Source organism: Diuraphis noxia, unplaced genomic scaffold (genome assembly GCF_037042655.1).
Source record: "Diuraphis noxia isolate RWA-SAM2 unplaced genomic scaffold, SU_Dnox_SAM2 contig0004, whole genome shotgun sequence".
NCBI lineage: Eukaryota > Metazoa > Arthropoda > Insecta > Hemiptera > Aphididae > Diuraphis > Diuraphis noxia.
The window spans coordinates 34559085-34578823 of NW_028301714.1; the positions used below are offsets into that span (position 1 = coordinate 34559085).

General features: G+C 27.5%; 1 protein-coding gene and 1 pseudogene across 2 annotated transcripts in view; one reads left to right on the top strand and one right to left on the bottom strand.

The window, feature by feature from the left end:
* The window catches only part of LOC107168011 (uncharacterized), a 126352-nt gene that overhangs the window by 50264 nt on the left and 56349 nt on the right, over positions 1–19739 (bottom strand). For both annotated transcript variants that reach the window (XM_015517265.2, XM_089225702.1), the window contains one exon: positions 14784–14937. In XM_015517265.2, the coding sequence (XP_015372751.1) occupies positions 14784–14937 (154 nt within the window). The remainder of the gene's footprint in view (positions 1–14783; positions 14938–19739) is intronic.
* On the top strand, positions 7123–12544 carry LOC149055996 (uncharacterized; annotated as a pseudogene).

Here is a 19739-nt window from a genome sequence, read left to right on the forward strand (position 1 = left end):
AGTTCTAAAGATATGTATCCATTTTTAATAATATAAGTAGTTATTTCATAAATGGTTTAGTTAGTTCACTACTAATGACAGGAGACAAATATAACAAAAGGATTTCTCTAAGGAATTCACACCATTCATTAATATCACTAATTGCAAGTGCTTAAAATTAAACGAAGTAGCTCAAAGTACACTAGAGTAAAGAAACTAGTGTAAAATGTAATTTATAACATGTATTTTACATAATATATACCAACCTACTAAATTAATATTTTAGTAATTATTTTTTTTTTAACTTGAAGCTCTAATCGCAGTAATATAATTTAATATAACATTGTTTCAAAAATATAGTTTTTTCCTGTGAATTTTTTTTAGTAAAAATTCATAGAATATCTCATTAAATATCATTGCAGCTAGTAAATTACATATTGATGGTGCTTTTATGTGGTCGATTTTCGATTTTCTGTACTTACGCTTTTCGTACCTAAGGAACATTTTAAATTCATATTGTTGTGCATAATATACGAGTATACCACGGGTGGCCGACTTCCGGGTCGCATCATAGTCGTATGCGGCTCGCGTCTAATTAAAAAAAAACCAATATTTATTTATTGACGATAAAAACGATAAAATTATAAAAATTATGAAATGTTTTTATAAACATTTTGGCACTTGATATCATTGTATTTATCCTATGTAGCTCATAGACGTATACATGTTGGCCATCCATGACATTATAATATTCTATAATTTTTTTAATGATTTATTTGTAAGTATTTAAAAAACATGGAAACTTATGGGGAAATACCACAAATCTGTTCATATTCATCACAGTAATTTGAACATGTTACTAGAAAACGGAAACATAGTGTAGACAATAAATTGAAATATTATTTATAACGAATTAACCAGTAACATTTGTTCCGATATTCTTTGAGTCGTTTTTGTTTATATTCAATTCATATAAACTCAGCTGGTTTATTATCACCTTATAGTGACTACATTTAATATACCTTTGTTTGTTCGTTTGATTGATATGCTTGTTGAAAGATAAGGTTGATGTCAGTTAAAATGTCCTAAGGAATTAGTTTAATGTAATAAGGGAATACAAGTAAGTGACACATTTAACCAGTATACAATTTTGTCATTTGATCTTTATTTGAATGACAACTAATGCCAGTTGGTTTTCATACTTACTTAAAATAACGCAATCATCATTAATTTTATTTTTAAAAGTTTTTTTTTTAACCAAAACTTGGGGATTCTAGCAATCATTAGGTATACATTTTTAAATGTCATAAATATCTTCATACACATTGACGGATTTTGGTATTTTTTGGGGAGATGACCTAACTCCTAGCAATAATTTTTCTCAACAAATATTAAATAGCTTCATTATAAATTCATATCTAATTAAGAATTATGCCTTAATACCTTATGAGTGGTAATTTTTTTGTAATAAAATCTCAGGACGGCTACTTAAATTTTTAATCATAAAAAAATTATGACAGAAATAAAGTATAAACAATTTAACTGAATATTATATTATAACTAATTCAAAACTTACATTTACAATAATAATTTTATATTTCAAGAAAAATAATTAAGCGATAACCAATAATACAGCTGGCCCGAAATCACAAAACGTTAATACAATATTTTAAGACTTACGTAACTAATATTATAGTTCACAGTTTACTGGAAATTCAAATAAAAATTTTATAACTATAAAATCAACGCTAATTCCTACTATCTGGTATAAAATTAAAAATAAATTATTCAATTTTAAGCAGTTTTAAAATATTTCGTCATTAATAAATTAATAATATTTTGCGATACTTCAGTAATGAATAGAACTAGAAAAAAATTAGGGAGAGTTTTAACCCCCAGGATACCTTACCCCTAAATACGCAACAGTTCATACACAAGCTATTTTTGGTTCATTTTTATATAAATCATAATATAATTATAATTATTATTTATTTTATTTTTCTATAAATGTAATAATGCTAAATTTTTTGATCGAATTAATGGTACTATCACAAATTTGTTATTTGTTTTATAGGTAAAAAATATATTAAAATTTGTTTTCGTGAAATTACATGATGTGTGGTGTGTGTGGGGAGGGGGGAATGCAACGAAAAAATACAGGGCAATTCGTAACAGCATCTAAAATATGCACTTGGTTATGGAAACTTATTCTACACTATAAAGGTTGTTTTATTTTCAAATAACTTTCATAAGGTCTGTTAAAAACTCAGTTCAAAATCCAAATCCAAATACACTCTTTTTTTTCACTTTCTGTTTTCAAATCATGTTACCTCAGGGAATTTCTAAAACAATCTACTATTTTACAACAACTTCAAATTATATTTTATAAAAAATACATTTTTATATCACCTACATTTTATGATTTATCCACTTGTCTCGATACTTATGTCGATTAACTTGTGTCAGTAATATTAGGTACAATTCACTAGAAACAAAAATTACATTAGTAAATGTTATACCAACTATCCATCCACCTTTATAATTGTATTACACAGAACTTGCCACCACTTATTGGACTTTCACCAATCAATTGATTCATTTACCAATTGGTCTAAAACAGAGGAATCCCGAATTCTAGGCTTGTGAACACATGGACAAAATTATTTAATGGGCTACTCTAATTTATAAGGTCAACGAAACTATTAATATAACAAATAAGATAATTTTTGATAGTTAATAAAAAAATATGTTCAACATTTCAAACAAAATTAACACTACGAGCGGATGGTTATAGAGTGATTGAAGACAGAAAAATTCAATTTTTGATAGATTTGTCTAGAAAAATAATTTGATATATATATTTATTGATTTGTCTGATTGTAAAATACAAACTGAACATTATAAAATGCATAGGTAATTAATAAATAAATAATATTGTATATTTACAAGTGCATAATATTTATACATTTACTTATAAGTTATAATTGTTTAATATTATTACATACACATATTTTGTCATAAATTATCTGGTACTATGATGAGTCCATTAAGTACTGATAACTGTAATATAATATTTATAATTTTAATGTACTTATACTACTATATAAAAATTGATCATAAATATTAATCTATTTTATCTGATAAAGGTGTTGAATTAATGTATTTAAATTAAATGTATAAGTGGATATTATGTGGTGAGTTTGTAAAAAGGTTATCCTTGTTTAGTTACCTATTGTTGTTAGTTCAGTTATTTGAAACATATTATTTTATTCTAAACTATAATCTTTTAGTAAACCCAAACGTATCCTCAACATAGTTAAACAAATAACATACAGAAATAATTACATACTTTGTAATCCACAGCTTTCCTAATGGCTATTTTCCGAGAAGTCAAAACAGAATACGTCCATAACGTATAACACATACATAATTGTACATTTGTACCAATTGGGTTTTATTTTTATATTGATATAAATGAAAAATAATGAATATTATAATATTTTATTTATCATTACCTAGTGTTACTATTTATTTAATTACTTAGCTTAAATTATATAATATATATTTTTATATTTTTATTGTTCTCAAACATAATAATTAATTACTAGCATAAAGTAGTGTTATACTCAGAAGAATAAGTCAGTGAATCTACTTGATATTAAAATGCATCAAAAAATCAAAATGTTTTAACTTTTTTTGTTCAAAAAGAATGATAATTGATAGTTGAAGATTATTGTAAAGGATACGCTGAAACCTCAAATAGTTGTTCCTGACATCGAAGGTTGTATTAAGTAAAAACGATAAACTTGATATAACTTTGAAACTTTAAAGTTAGGAATTATACTGCACTAACACACTTAGCAAGGTCCTACCTGATATACTGCTCGTATAATCACCAGCGAGTCTCATGGGGAACACGCCGGACGGAATGGTTATAAATTATAATATAATGTGATCGAACGTGTCCTGAACTGACTCACTGATTGATCAATGTAAAGCTTAATGATTGCTTGAGGCTTGAAATTTTCACGGTACCTTTGTACATCCATGTAAATGTACACTAGGAAAACATATTCCAAAATTTATTTTTAAGTGGTTGTTGCATAAGTTGTTTGAGATTCAAGATGTCCGATGAAAATGTTTAAGCTTTGAACAAGATTACACCGAATAAATAACAAATAGAAATAAATAGAACAAATTATGAATAGAATTTTCAAGTGCAATGCTTCATTGTAAACGTTATTTTGGATGATTTACTCATAAAAAGATATTGGTTTCAAAATTGTAATACAATTTATAATAATCAAATTGACTACTACCTATTAAATCGAGTGTATCGTTATAATCATTATTGTTATTTTATACACACATAACAAATATTTATTGCATAGGTATTATAAAATATGTGTTCTTCTGTATTTTAAATTCTAGTCATTTTTATGCAATTTTAAATATATCTATTGATACTATTGATTTGTTTTATGTTTGTCTTTGCCTATTTCACAATAAATAATTTTGACGAAATTCAATAGGAATATTATAAATCTATTTTTGATAAATATTGACAAATTTCAACATAAATTTGGTCAAAGCGTCGAAATTTGTACAGTAAATTACAAAAAAAAAAAATGTACAGTATGCATCACTAAGCAATCATATAATATACCTACACAAGTACACAACATAATATAATCCGTACACATCATCGTACAAAGGTAAATAAAGAAATTGTATTGGCTTAGGGTAAGTATATATACCTACCTATAGAACTGAATGATATATTTTAGATTTACAACAATAAATGAAATACAATAGGCAGGTTCGTACAGATATTACTTTTTAAATTCGCGAGATGAAAATATTTAAATTTTCCTTTATGTTTAGTTATTTTGTGTTATATTGTTTAGTTATAGGTATATATATATATATATATATATGTATATATATATATGTATATATATTTAAGTAATCCACTTCCAGTATGAATAATAAAATAAAAAACTTCCAACGAGCACATTATTCATGCATGGAGATTATATTATTAAGATATTATTTTTGGATTTGCAATATAATATCATTATCATAGTAGGCAATACAATTATTGTAGGTTGTCAACATACACATATCGATAAATATAAAACTTTTCTAGCCTTAATATATTGTAATAATATGATAGTTTTAATTTAATCTGTAAACTTTTTAACAACTTTTAAACAATTTTTACTTTATGATTTTGATTTCATATTCTTAAGTTCTGGGTCAAGCGTATTCAGTTGAAAGATTTCTTTTTCGGAATAATTTAAAATATCAATTCTACACTCTGTTTATCCACTTATTATGTGAAATATAAATAACTATATAAATAAACGACTTGTCGTTAACTTTAAAGATAATTCAGCAATTCTAGATTAGATATATATATTAATTTTATATAATATATATATATATATATATCCCATATCTATAATTATAGTATATATTAATATCTAATTCATAAATTGTATTTTTGTTATCTGTAGATTTTAAATATATTATATCATGATCACAAAGTTATCAATTTTAATTTTTTTTTTTTTTTAATATCTAGGTATCTAGTTTATAAATGTAAGTACTTTTAGCTATATTTGACCAGGTCACTTATGAATACGAAACACATTATCTTCCGACGAATTAACTTTTGTAATAAAATTAAACGACTCCAACAAATTAATAAACAACTGCCCACATGTATTTTTCAGTATTTTATTTAAACATCAAATATTGATTTAAATATCAATAAAATTAGTTATATGCAGTATACACATATTACCATACATTTTTTTTTAATTGTTTATGAATTTCATAGTGGAGTTTATAATTAGGGAAAAATAAATAATAATAATATATATGTTAGGTAAAAGTACGAATACCAGTTAAACCTAGGATTTACCGGAAAATCCTAGGTTTTTCCGACTACGGTAAAACCTAGGATACACAACATTGTTTGGTCAAACCCCGAATGATTTTTGTAGTAAGGACTTTTACAAACGAGATTTGGTAAATCTTAGAATAAACAATCAGTGTTATTAAAAGTCCAAAAACTTTTACCAAAGTTATTAATTATTATTATTATTTAAGTATATTAGATAGGTTCTACATCAATGACTAATATAATATTAAATACACACATTTATATTATTGTTAAATATTATATAATATTATAACAACTAAACTGCGATTGGCTTTTATCTTGATTATCTTGATTATCATAATTATTATTATTTAAGTATTCACTTTGGGAATTTTCATTTCGACTTTCATATACATCATGATAATCGAAGACCTTGACACGTGCACCTACCTATTACTCATACAATCAAATCACTATCTATAGAATCACAACACAATCAATAAATTAGCCAAAAAGGTACCTAGGTATGTGATAAAAGTTGTTGCTACTTAATACTGTCTTGCACATACAATTTAGTTTATGATACGGAACAGGTCTGATAATAGATTAATTATAGATTGAACAGATTAAAAACAACTCGAGATGTCACAGTAGTCAAGCCTGCACAATTAAATTATTTAATAATACAATTAATTTAATTATAATAAAAATAACATACTATATAGTAATAAATGTACTTAGTGTATTTAATATGTCAATTTTTGCATTAGTACTTAATAATAATAATAAAATAATAAATTAGCATTACAGTAATAATATTATGTAATAATTATATAAATTTGTTGTCATAATATAATATAACAATAATATAAATGTATGTATTTAACATGTAGTACCTGCCTACCTTTTTTTCTTCTTACAAGTTACTCTCTTGTGCTTTGATTACTAGTAACATTATTTTTATCATTTATTATTTGGCATAATCATTCATTTTAAATTTCACACCATAAAGTCATTATTATTATTAGTACCTATTATAATTTGGCCATATTCATAAGCAATACATAAGGTTACCAAGTAACGTGCGTTGTTTACTAAATAATACCAGTCAATTTGTATTCATTCAATATTTCAACTTACACATTTTGAGACATTATTTCAAAAACCTCTAAACATTCTTGATAGACGTTTAAACATTTAAACAAACTTACAAGTTAAACACTTTTGAACTATTGTATTCCACTATCTACGATATGGACTTTTCTGTAATTAGCATTTCGAAATCAGGTAGTCATACTATTCATTGTTACTGTATTATTAATAGTTGACACTTAAAGTAATAAATTAACATATTTCGGTAATATGAAATGAACTTGACTATAGTGACTATCAAATGATTTTGTCACTGTAATTTTTTAACATGTATTATTTGTTTATTAAAAATATAATTTATAGTCTTCAGATCTTAAATATTGAATACAAAGGTCATGGGATCTATCCTGCTAATTATATTTTTTGACGAACACTGAATTTTATGTCTGGACGATTGGATAAGTAGTGGACAAGTCATTAAAAGTTAGATATCTACTGACTATAAAATAGTTTATGTTTAGTTTTGTTAAATTTAATAATAATTTAATTGATGTATTAATAGTATCTATTATTAAAGTATAAAATGTAAAAGTAGTTAACTAAGTTGTTTGTGTTTTATATGGTTTTCGATGTTTACATATGGATCCGAATAATAACCTTTAAGTTTGATAATAGATCAATATTTAAAATTAACACTAACAAAAATAAACAAATAAATACGTATTACCGAACGTATTTGGTATCTATCCATAATTTTAGATTCTGAGCGGAGCGAGGAATGTATTGATTTTACCATGATGTCACATCATTGATGTGTGTGTGTTTATTTTTTTTTGTGTTTGTCATCACGTTTTGGACAGTAAAAGTGCTTCGATTTTCAACTTCAGTACCTCGTTCGATCAGAAAGTGAATTTAGTTGGTACTTTGAAGGGTCAAAAATTCTTAATATTTTTCTAAATAATCGGGATAAACAAACTAAAAATTAACGGAAAACGGGAAATTTTACGCACAATTAGTTTTCGACAAAATTGATTTTGGTTTTTGATGTAACTTTAAAACAAATGGCCATAGATTCATGAAATTTTCACCGAATGTTTATATATAAGTATATTCTACCATGCTAATTTTGACTTAAGTTGAACTATTCATAGGCGTATGCAATTTTCGATCATTATTAGTTTTTTTTTAAATTTATATTGATAAAAATTAATTTTTTGGGTAGAAAAGCTCGAAAATGTAATACAAAGTTTTTAACATATTGTTAAAATAGCAATTGTAAAGTAAAAGAAATTCATAGTCACAACAGTTTTTTTTTATAAGCATTCAAAGTTTGAATTTTGACAAAATACTTAAAAATCACAAAAAATTCGCAAATTATTTTAAGCTAGAAATTCATAAAAAAATTTCTTTATAAATCTAAGATTAGAAAATTTAATACAAGATTCTTTACAAGTTTGTCAATCTTTATCACAAAAAAAAAATGTCTACCAGAAATTCAAAATAAATTTTTACGATCGTTTGAAATTTAGATTTTTATCACATTGGATTTTTACTGGATTTCACATCTAGTGATTTTCTTATTTTGGCGTTACTCTAAAACAAATGACCGCAAATACTTGAAATTTTCACTGAATATTTATATAGTCCTTTTTTATATTTGATAAAATTTCCAAAATATTTTTATTTGTTTGAGCTGTTTACTGACATTTTAATTTTTCAACTTTTTTCTATAAATATTGATAATAATTTATTTGTTGGGTATAAAAGCTTGAAAATTCAATACAAGGCTTCTAACACATTGTAACAATAGCAGTTGAAAAATATTAAGAATACATAGGCACGATTTTTTTTAAAAGCATTTAAAGTTCAAATTTTGACTAAAAACGTAAAAATTACGTCAATGTTCAAATTATCTTAGATATCTGTTCATAAAAGTTTTTCTTTTTAAATCTAAGATTTGAAATATTTTAATAATGTATAATATATCCTAGACAGATAAACCGTCTCCACTCAGAATCGTTTTTCATATACAATGATATAATGTCATATGATTCTAAATTTAATTCCATCCTTTACAGTAACCCACTTGTAACCTACTGTACAGCAGAGCCGACATCCACGACTTACCCGCTTTTTTTTCGCATTTTAGTTTTTTCCCTCATAAAACGAATAAAATTTTAATGTAATTTATAAAAAAAAAAAAACTAAAAATATTGAAAATTTCAAATGTCTATAAATAATTTAAAAAGTTTTGAAATATTTTGAAAAATGTATCAAGTATAGAAAATGTGAGTTACACTAATATCTAAAACCGTTTTCTCAAAAATTTATTTTGAGTAAAATTTCCCGTTTTTCCATAATTTTTTGTCTTTTGTTTTTCCCGATGCTTTTAAAAACTACTAGGAATTTCAAAATTTGACCTCCCCAATGCACCAGGTATATTCACTTCCCAACCAAAAAAGCTACTGAAGTTGAAAATCGAAGCATTATTTCGACAACTTATCGTGTACACAGATACACAAAAAAAACCCCCCATCATTGCAAAATCAATACATTCATCGCTCCGCTCAGAATCTAAAAAAAATATGTATTATAGTCGAATATAATCAATGTTTACCAATATTGACTATGGTCATGTGAAAATATAGGTATAAATCAAAATTAATTCAAATCAATGTGTTTTATAGAATTTGTAATAAGAACCTAAGTAATATGCACTAAAATGCCTAAATATTGTCTAACAACAATTTAATAACCATTTAAATTTACCAAATTTTAAAGATTGATAAATATTATAAGAATGAATCGATGATGTTTGTATGTGGGTTTTTCTTATGATATAGTTCAAATTATAAGTGAGTTTGAGCATTTTTAATTTTCACTAGATACTTTACATATATGAAACTTACTAAAAGATTGAACTTCCGTAAGAAACTCGCACACAAACACAGATAATGTTCTTATCATTAAGTTTTATAATAGATAGAACATTCACTTTTTTAAACTTCTAAAGCTTAGCATAATCTGCATAACGCCAATTTGTTAAAAAAAAAAAAGTTAAACATCTGTAAGTCGGAAAAAACAAATGCGTGTAGCGTCTTCTTTAAGGTTTAACGTCTATTAATGTACCATAACAGTGTATAATATTCTAATTTTAATTAAAAATCATTAGCCGATAATAACCGTGGTCGTGGTATAGAATGCCATTCGACCGCCATTACTGGTGAAAATATGTTCGGCAATAGTCGACCATACAGTGCTCAAGATATTATTGACGACGAATGCATAATCAACAACAACAGAAACGTAACCACTTTGAAACCGATAAAAAATCTGGTTCATCTACTTGACGAGTTGGAATTGTTGCGGACCGAAAATTTTCAGCTCCGGTTGCGCATCTACAACGCGGAGCAGCGGGTGGACAGGCTGTCAGCGGCCGTACTTAGACGGGACCAGAAACAGTTCATCGACAGTACAGATACTGACAGTGACAGTACGGGTACTGACGTTGAAAGTAAGGATACTGACAGCGAAAGTAAGGATACTGACAGCGAAAGTAAGGATACTGACAGCGAAAGTACGGGTACTGGCATCGGCAATGCTAGTAGTGCAGGCCATGCGGTGAGCAGTACCAGCCAGAATAAAACGGCGGCAAAGACGAAAGCCAAATCGACCGTGAGCTTTATCCACGACTTGTTGGCGCTTAACCTGAAATGGCTGTCATTAATGGAGGCTACAGTGTCGGCCAAATCGGTATCCGTTTCCGCCGAAGACAAGCAACGCTGGCAGCAACTACAAAATGACATCGAAGAATACGCCATAGACCCGGTAAAAACACTAATATTATTAAGATGGCTCATGACGTATATTAATTGTTTTTTCATAGAATAATTATTTAAATTAAATTAAATTTTTCTTTATTTCATACATAACAATGAGGAGACAAGCAAAGACGACGATGATAGTGATGACGAATTTTTTGATGCCTCTGACGCAGACTTCGAGGCGTTGTACAAAGCGTGGGCAGTGTCCGCGGAACGTTCAGTGACGAGACGGAACGTTAAACGTTCGCCTCCACTGCAAACACAGCCAACAGCGTCCATGCCTATTGAAACCTTGGTCATGGATGACGAAAGTGCCAGATCAGAGATGACCTGTTTTCGACTACCGTGTAAATCAATCCGGTCAGTGCATCAGCAGATGAAAACGGAACTGTCGGCCCGGAACTGGATGTTTCTTGGCAAAGCTGAGGAGCAACGGATCATGAGGCAGGTGGCTTACGTGGGCGTACAGAGAGACAAGAGCGCATCTCCGCCGCCGCAACATAATTTGCAGCAGTTTTGTATGAAAGCCACGGATTTGACTGCTTCACCGTCGTCGACCAAAGAAGTCTTGGCAATACGGTCTGACACGCAAACACTCTGCACTGCAAAAGCACCTGAAGCGGCCTGCACAAAATCACATACTGCAACAAGGTCATCACCGCTGACAATAGCCACGACGCCACCGCCATCTGAGCCGTCGGACTACTCGGAAGAGAATTGTTTCATCAGTTGCGACGAAGAAGATGACGGAGACGACCATGGCCGCCGAAATGACTTCACGGAGTCCATCTGCACTTGGTCTTCCGAAGAGGAGACTGCGGATTGGAATTGGAATGATTGTGATGACGAAGAGTCTGTGCTGTTAACTGCGGTCCGCGCTCCGGTGGAGGCTTCGACGAGTACGCGGAGGCGCTGTCGATTTTATCAACCAATCAAAGGCATCGGCGATTCGGCTACCGTCACTTTGGCGAAGTCGTCATCAACGGAGTCTGTAACCGTGGAGGACGAAGCGAACGAATTGAATGTTGATGGCGTTATTACGACAGAGACGATCGCTACGTCACCCTACACCGTAAGTGTCGACAGTGGTCTGAATAAAATCCAACGGTGTTTCAGTGGTGGCATATTTGTAACCATGGAGGTAGAAAATCGTTGGAGACCACTATCCGTGGCCGATGCACAAGTGCAGTGCGAAAACGTAGTGGTTGACCACATAATGTGCAGTAGTGTTCTTGGCGACGATCAACTTCAGCTGTCACAGTTGCGACACGAATTAGATGCTCAGCGGCGTGAAAACGGTCGACTTAATGACATGTTACTAAGATATCAACTAGGAACGCCACCGGGTGACTGGGAAAAGGGCGAAAGTGGTTTAAGAATTTCATCATTATCGGACTTAGATCCAAGTGGTTCACCCGAACAAGGTCAGCAGGCTGCCGGAGTGCTGCACGGCAACATGGCCAAACCGGTACCACTGCTCCTGCCTATGCATTCGATTTCGGACGGTGACATTGGCGGCGGTGATGGAGACCATCAGCGATGCCAATCGGATGGTGTGAAAAAATAGCTTCAACTACAGCTCACCCGCCTCCGAGAACTCATAATGACGTACGAACATCAAGAATTTGACAGCATCGACAACCACGCAGATGCAGTCTCGCAGCAAATGCCGTTAAACGACGTTCCGGATCTGGTAAACGTGGCGCTCCCGCAGGTCCTAGAACGACTCCGACGGGCGCTTGTAGTGTTGCATCATTGATCAGAAAATGGTTTCGAAAAATGATTTTTGTTTTTGTTTTTGTTTTTTGTCACACATGACGAAAATAAGTTATATATATAATCTATACTTTTATTGTAACATACATCATGAGATGTAAGAATTTACAGTGATAATAGCAATTATTTTGCGTACAAACAATTTAAAAATTAATATGTTATACAGAATAACAAAATGTTAACAGCAAGAATAACTGTGGTAATTTTTGCTGTTTACATTTGTTTATTTATATTAAATTTTTATTCACCAAATATCCTACAACTATAACCGTTGTAAATTGATACGGTGCATATTTCAATATATTAATATATATAGTAGATACCTATAATACTAATATATTAATTTGCAAATAAGCTTATTATTTTCGTTGTTTACTTCATATTACTATTGTTATATAATATATATTTAATTAATAAAAATAATTTATTGTTATAACAACAATCTAAGTCAATGATGGCCCATAGATGTGGCCGCCTAGAGTACCTGAGTGACCCCTGTCATGTTCGAAAAGCACCAGTCAACTGAGTACAAGTCAAATGGGTAAATTGTTTACAACTTTTATTTAAAATAATAATTCTTTTTGCATTATTATAAATGTATAAAGATATGTTTTACGAAATTAGGTTATACCATTTGTACATTTTTTTGTTGATAAAATGTTTTGTTGAATTGATTTCTCTAACCATTTATGATTCTTAACACAAACCACAATATAATCTGTATGTAGGTATTTGGTAGAATTTTAATGAATTATTTTTAAAACTATTAAAGGCAAATAATTACCTTACTTAGTATACGACCTGTTGACATGGTGTGGTTAGATGGTGTCGATTGTACAGTTTGCATCCATCTATTAATATTATTATTGGATATTGTTACTTTATGTTTTGATTCATAGACTGGTGGTGTAACCAAGGTTGTAGATAAATAATGTTTCAGGAGTTCAATTTAAATTTTTATAAATATTTATCAAACAAAACTTGAAAATGTAACACAGAGTTTCTCATAAATGTTATAATAGCATTTAAAAACATTAAAGATACACAACAACGATTTTATTTTATAATAATTTTAAAAAATTGACAAATTTCATCAAAATCATGAAAATTCGTAAATTATTCTGTAGTTAAAAATTTATAAATTGGTTAATTTGTATAGCTATGAATTGATAATTTAAATAGGGTGTTTCATATAAGTAGTTCATATTGTAACTAAAAAATCTAAAAATATGATAATATTTAACACAATTTTTTTTTTTTTTTGATAGTCATTTTAATTGAAAATTTGAACGAAATGAGATATTTTAACAAAAAATAACAATTTTTATTATTTTGTTATAATTTAAAAATATTGTCCGTGGGTACTTGAAACATTTAAAGTATATTATTATAGTATTATATTTTATACACACAATGACAATCTCAAAATGTATTTAACAAAAACTAATTAAACCCACTAAATTAAAAATTAAGTGAAATAAATTACTTTGATCAAAATCATATCTTAATATGTCCTTAATAATATATTCTGATTAACCATCTATGATCAGAATAGATTTTCATACAAAGTTTTTTATCATTAAATTCAAATTAAATACATCCATTACAGTGAACCACTCGACACCTACACCTGCCATACAGCAGAGCTGTAGATTGATAGTCACTTGCCCTCATTTTTTATAATCGATTAATTAGGTATGATAAATATTACAAATTAATACTTATTTCGATTTCTAATAGCAAACATAATGCTAAATAAACATAATTTATTCTCTAATATAATTTAAGACTTTTTTTGTCACAAGTGAAAACACCCTTGTAATAATTATGATTCTTGTCTTAGAATAACCAAAATTTTCCAAAATAATGTAATTTATTTTCATTAGTTAAGTTAAGACAAACTATCATATTTCACGTTGTTAAATATATAACGAAGCTTTCGAGTGTTTACAAAACATTTTTTTTGTTTTATATTATTTTTCAAATCTTAATATTATTATTTAATGGTATACATACACCATTGTCCGTAATGAGTAAAAGAAAAAAAAAAACCAAAACTTAAATGATAAATCCTACTAGTGGGACCAATTCGTATACAACATAATAGTTGTTATAACCTATAAACTGATTTACAATCACTGCCATTTACATATAATATTATAGTGAGTTACGCCGCCGGGAGATGTTTAATTTCACGAGGGAATACATTGGCACGTACTTACCTCTTTGACACTTATGTCGGTTTCCATTATAATCCCTTCGTCAGTGGCATCAGTTGCGTAATAGTGGCTGAATGGTGCACCTGGTAATGGTACCGGTTCCACATGGCCTGTTTTACCGTGGTAACGTAGCAGGTACGCCGTCCAACAAACATACCTGTCGCATATAATTACAATAATAAATTCAATTTAATAACATCGCCATATATTTTATTATGATATATTATGTGCAACGTGTGAGATAATCGAAATCTGTAATAATATGTAAATTTAATATCTCTCAATTTATTGCAAGCGTATTGTGTATACGAATTACATAATCCATAACAGTGCATACGGAATATATTATTACACCAATAATATTATGATTTCAAATATTGTGTTTTGTACCTGCCATATAACAGAATAAATTTCAAAGGACTGTTATATTTAGCCATGTGTTTACTAATCTGAGATAGATATTTCCTTGTTGAAATATTTCAAAGGTACCTACTACCTACTCGATATTTTTAACGGATAGCTTACGAAAAAAAAAATTAAAATTAAAATTAGAGTTTTGGAAAAATTAAATTTGTATACGTTAAAGTACTTATATTAAGACTATAATGGATATTTTATTAAAAAATTAAAAATTATACCTAATAATTTAGTAATATTTTATATATCATAAACATTTATAGCAAACTCTATATTATTATGTTCCTAAGTATCATATAAAATATTAACTTGTGCAATAACTACAACTGTAGGGTTGTAAGATTTAAATGTTTGATGTATTTTTAGTTAATTAACTGACATTAAAGTCTGTTTATTCGAAACGGTTTAACATTATTGAAAATGGACTAGGTATAGTATATTGTACAAAGCGAATTATCTACTTATTTAATAATTAATAGAGCTATAACATAAATATCAATTTTTAACGAAATGTTTCAATGTCCAAACGATTTAATAATTGATCATCGTTTATTCTAAATAAACCTTATTTACCCTTGTAAAATGATGATAATTGATCCTGAATTCACAGGTATATATTTATAGTTATATTTGTTACAGTTAGTTGAATAGTAGTTTGAAAATCTAATGTCAAATGTTATGGTATATTTAATTTCACATTTAACTATGAAATAAAATATACGAAAAAACTTAAAAGAACAACTATCAATTTTAATAATTTACATTTTATAAAAAAGGATTTCATGTTCTTTTGGATCAAGGTAAAATTTCCTACAAGTGTGCGTCGAAACATATTTATATCTTGTAGTGCTGAACCTTTTTTTTTACCATGATGTAGAAAAGCTACTAGAAAATTCTAAAAGTGAATTATTTAAAAGACTAGAAGTGATGCAACTTTTAAAGCAGATACCTTTTACCCGTATAAGTGATAAATATCACCAACACATATTATATGGTTTTAAAAGAAACGAATTCTTCACTTTGATCAGCATTTAAATAAAATATAGGTACCTAATAAGAGTTCTAAATTAAAGTAGCCAATATTATTATTTTTAGGTTTTCATAGAAAATAAATAAATAACTACACTATATTAAGATTTAGATAAGTTATATGTGTTTATAAATATATTATCACAAATTAAATAGTTATTCAGTTATATTTGCAATATTTCCAATTGGATATATACCATGGTAACTGCACCTATACAAATTAAATCATTAGTTATATATTAAAGAGTAAAAGGGAATTTCGTAGTATTCAATGTTAATATTATTTGATCGTTGATGTATTCTTATAAAGTTACAATTAAGGGTGATTTGAAAACTTCGTGCTATTAATATAATTTATACTACAAGGTATTCACATGTTTTTTGTAACATCTACTTATTCATTCATATCCATATTTTTTATAAGTATTATGTTTATAGAAATGTAAATATTTATGAACTTAATATAAATTTTAATTAAAATAGGTGCACATTCAACGTTCTAACATTCTATGTTAATTAATTTTGTTTCCATGTAAATCATTATTTATTTTTTTATTTATTTATTTAGTGATATGAACTTTTCATGCTTATAGTTACGAAAAAATGAAAAAATAAATAACACTAACAGGTAAATATTCATTTTTATTGTTTAATGAAATATGAAGTAATATTTTCATGAATAAGTAATAATTTACGAGTGCTATTGAAACTGTATTAGGGGACAAAAAATTTTTTTGATCTACTTAAAAATATGTTTTTTTTAATTTTCAGTGTGTACACGTAGGTGCAACGAATTAAATATTTGAGTCATCAAAATACAAATAATAACTCAGTTTGAGATTTTTAATATACAAATGTTAACCTATCTTCTAGATGCATTTCACACAAAGAACAATAATGAATATAAATAACATACATTATTTTGTTTATTTTTTCAATAATAAAAAGAATAAAAAACTTGTGAAAGTATATTTTGTAAAAAAAATATAGTAAAACAAGTTGTTAGATAATACACAGCACACCGTTTTTGGAATCTCAATATGCTTGCTGGGTTAAATGAAAAATATTATAACAGTATACATTCTTTCCGCTGTGTTTCTTTTTTTACCCAAAATTGTGGACAATATTAGCTGCTGAATATCTTAAGAGATTTCCGTTATTCTGTAGCAGGTAAACTGTAAGATAGAGAATAAGGTGGAAAGTGTAATATGTCGTGGTGTAAGATGTTTAGTTTCATAAAAAATAAATAAAATATATTAATTTTTTCAACCCCTTTAACTACGATATTATTTTATCGATGCTTTGTAGTCTATACGTAGTCCGTGCACCGCACATATATTTATATAGCGTTCTCTATAAAAACTTATAATATTAAAATATATTCAGTTGTTTTTTCAAGTAACTTAATATTTTCACTTACCATTCAATATTAAATTTAAGATGTGTTAAATATTTATCAATACTTTATAAAGTTTAAGGTTGTACATTTCATCATGAAATATTTTTATCTATTAAATTAGATATTATTTTAAAATACCAATTAGTTTATTATTCTATAATTCTATATATAATCATAACTTAATAACTAACACTATTATAATACGTTGTATGTAAGTCAGCTGCTGGCAAAAGCTGAAGAAAAAAGTGCAAGGATAATAACTAGCTACTCAATCAAAGGTCAGCTATAATTAAAGTCCGATTTGTAATAACATTCGAGTCATTTTTTAAAATAATTTAGATACTTCAACAATATTGTGTCACTGTTATTTATTAATGGTGTATAACTGTGTGTTTCTTTGGTTAATTGACAGATTACGAATGAACTAACAATATAACAAACACAAACAGGGTTTTTTGATTACACTACTTTTATACTATTATTTTATTATAATTTGAGTTAGAATTGTACTAAAATATTTTAATATCGGATATTCAATATTTTATATACTTTTGTTGAAGTACTTTAAAAAGCTGTCATGAGGTAAATGTGATGATATACTACACTGTACACCATCGATAAATTTAATTACAATATCATATTATTATTAATAACGCAGAGTATAACAAATACAATGCAGTTATAAAAAGTGAGTTATAGAAATAATTAAGATTAAATCAAAAGATTGTAAATGGAAAAAAAATTAAGTAACTGTTGACATTATGAAGAGAAATGTACAATGCATTAGACCATCTCTTATAAAATAAAATGTCAAGGAACTTCAAAAGACGTATTGTTGAGTTAAAGCCAAAAAGTATATTACAGAACCTTCACAACATTACATTCTTAATTATAATTTGAATTTAGTCTTATTATCTATAATTTTAAACTATTTTAAATTAATGTTGATCTAATTGTTACTTTTAATTATTATGAAATTATAAAGTTTTTAATTAATCAAAGTATATTGTATTTCGACAGAAATGTATTTAAAGCTTTTAAATGAATTTAACTTTTTCTTTAAATTGATATGACATTGGAAAAACTAACAGACCAGTATGCAATGAATGCCTATAACAATATTATTAATAATTTTCATACAACCTATTGACTAAATTCATATTAATATTATATATAAATATAATATCAGAGGTAAACATGTTATTCTATTGAAGTCTATTGACAATTGTTTTTTTATGATATTATGTTGTAGACCAAATTAAATATTTAAATAAATAATGTATTATAGGTATTACTATAAAATTAAACTTAAGTTAAGTAATAATTAACAGAATTTTCCATTCTACGGGCCATTCTTTTTGTTTTATTGAAATTGAAAATGATGTACCTCTATTGGAACATTAAATCGTATTGTTTTATTATGATACAATATTTTTTTTTTTTTACATACTTATAACATTCAACTATATATTTTATCCAGAAATTTCTATAGCTTTGGTCCAATAACTATAACCAAATGATTAAATAACAGGTACCAATTGTTCATAATAATACAGTTTAGTAAAAAGATTCAAATCATACAAACTTAAGATTTAAACGCAGAGAAAAATAAATAAATGGAGTCATCTCAAATATTATTATAGTTTTCAAATTAATTAATCTATATAGTGATATTATCGTAAACGTATTATTTACGACATAAAAAGTAGATTGGTAAAAATAAACAATTCGATTTGATAATATAATAATTAAGCAATCTATGGTCCCGTCAAGTTACATTATAAAACTACTGTTACTATAGCTACCAACTAGAAAATATATATTAATATATAAGTGAACAAAAATACCATGTACAAAGTAGTAATGTAATATTGAACTGGGAGATGGTTGAAAACATGGGAAAATTCGTTTAAAATACCAAAGTGATTGTGGACAATTTAGGGTAATGTTAATTATTTAGCCTTAACAATTAAGCGTATTTTGATTTTACTAATTACGAACTCTAATAAATACCAAGGATTAACACCGTATATAAAACCCAGAATCAGTGGCAGTATAAGCCTAACATTATAGCTAATTATGAAACCATGTGTAGAATTTAATGAATGACGTAC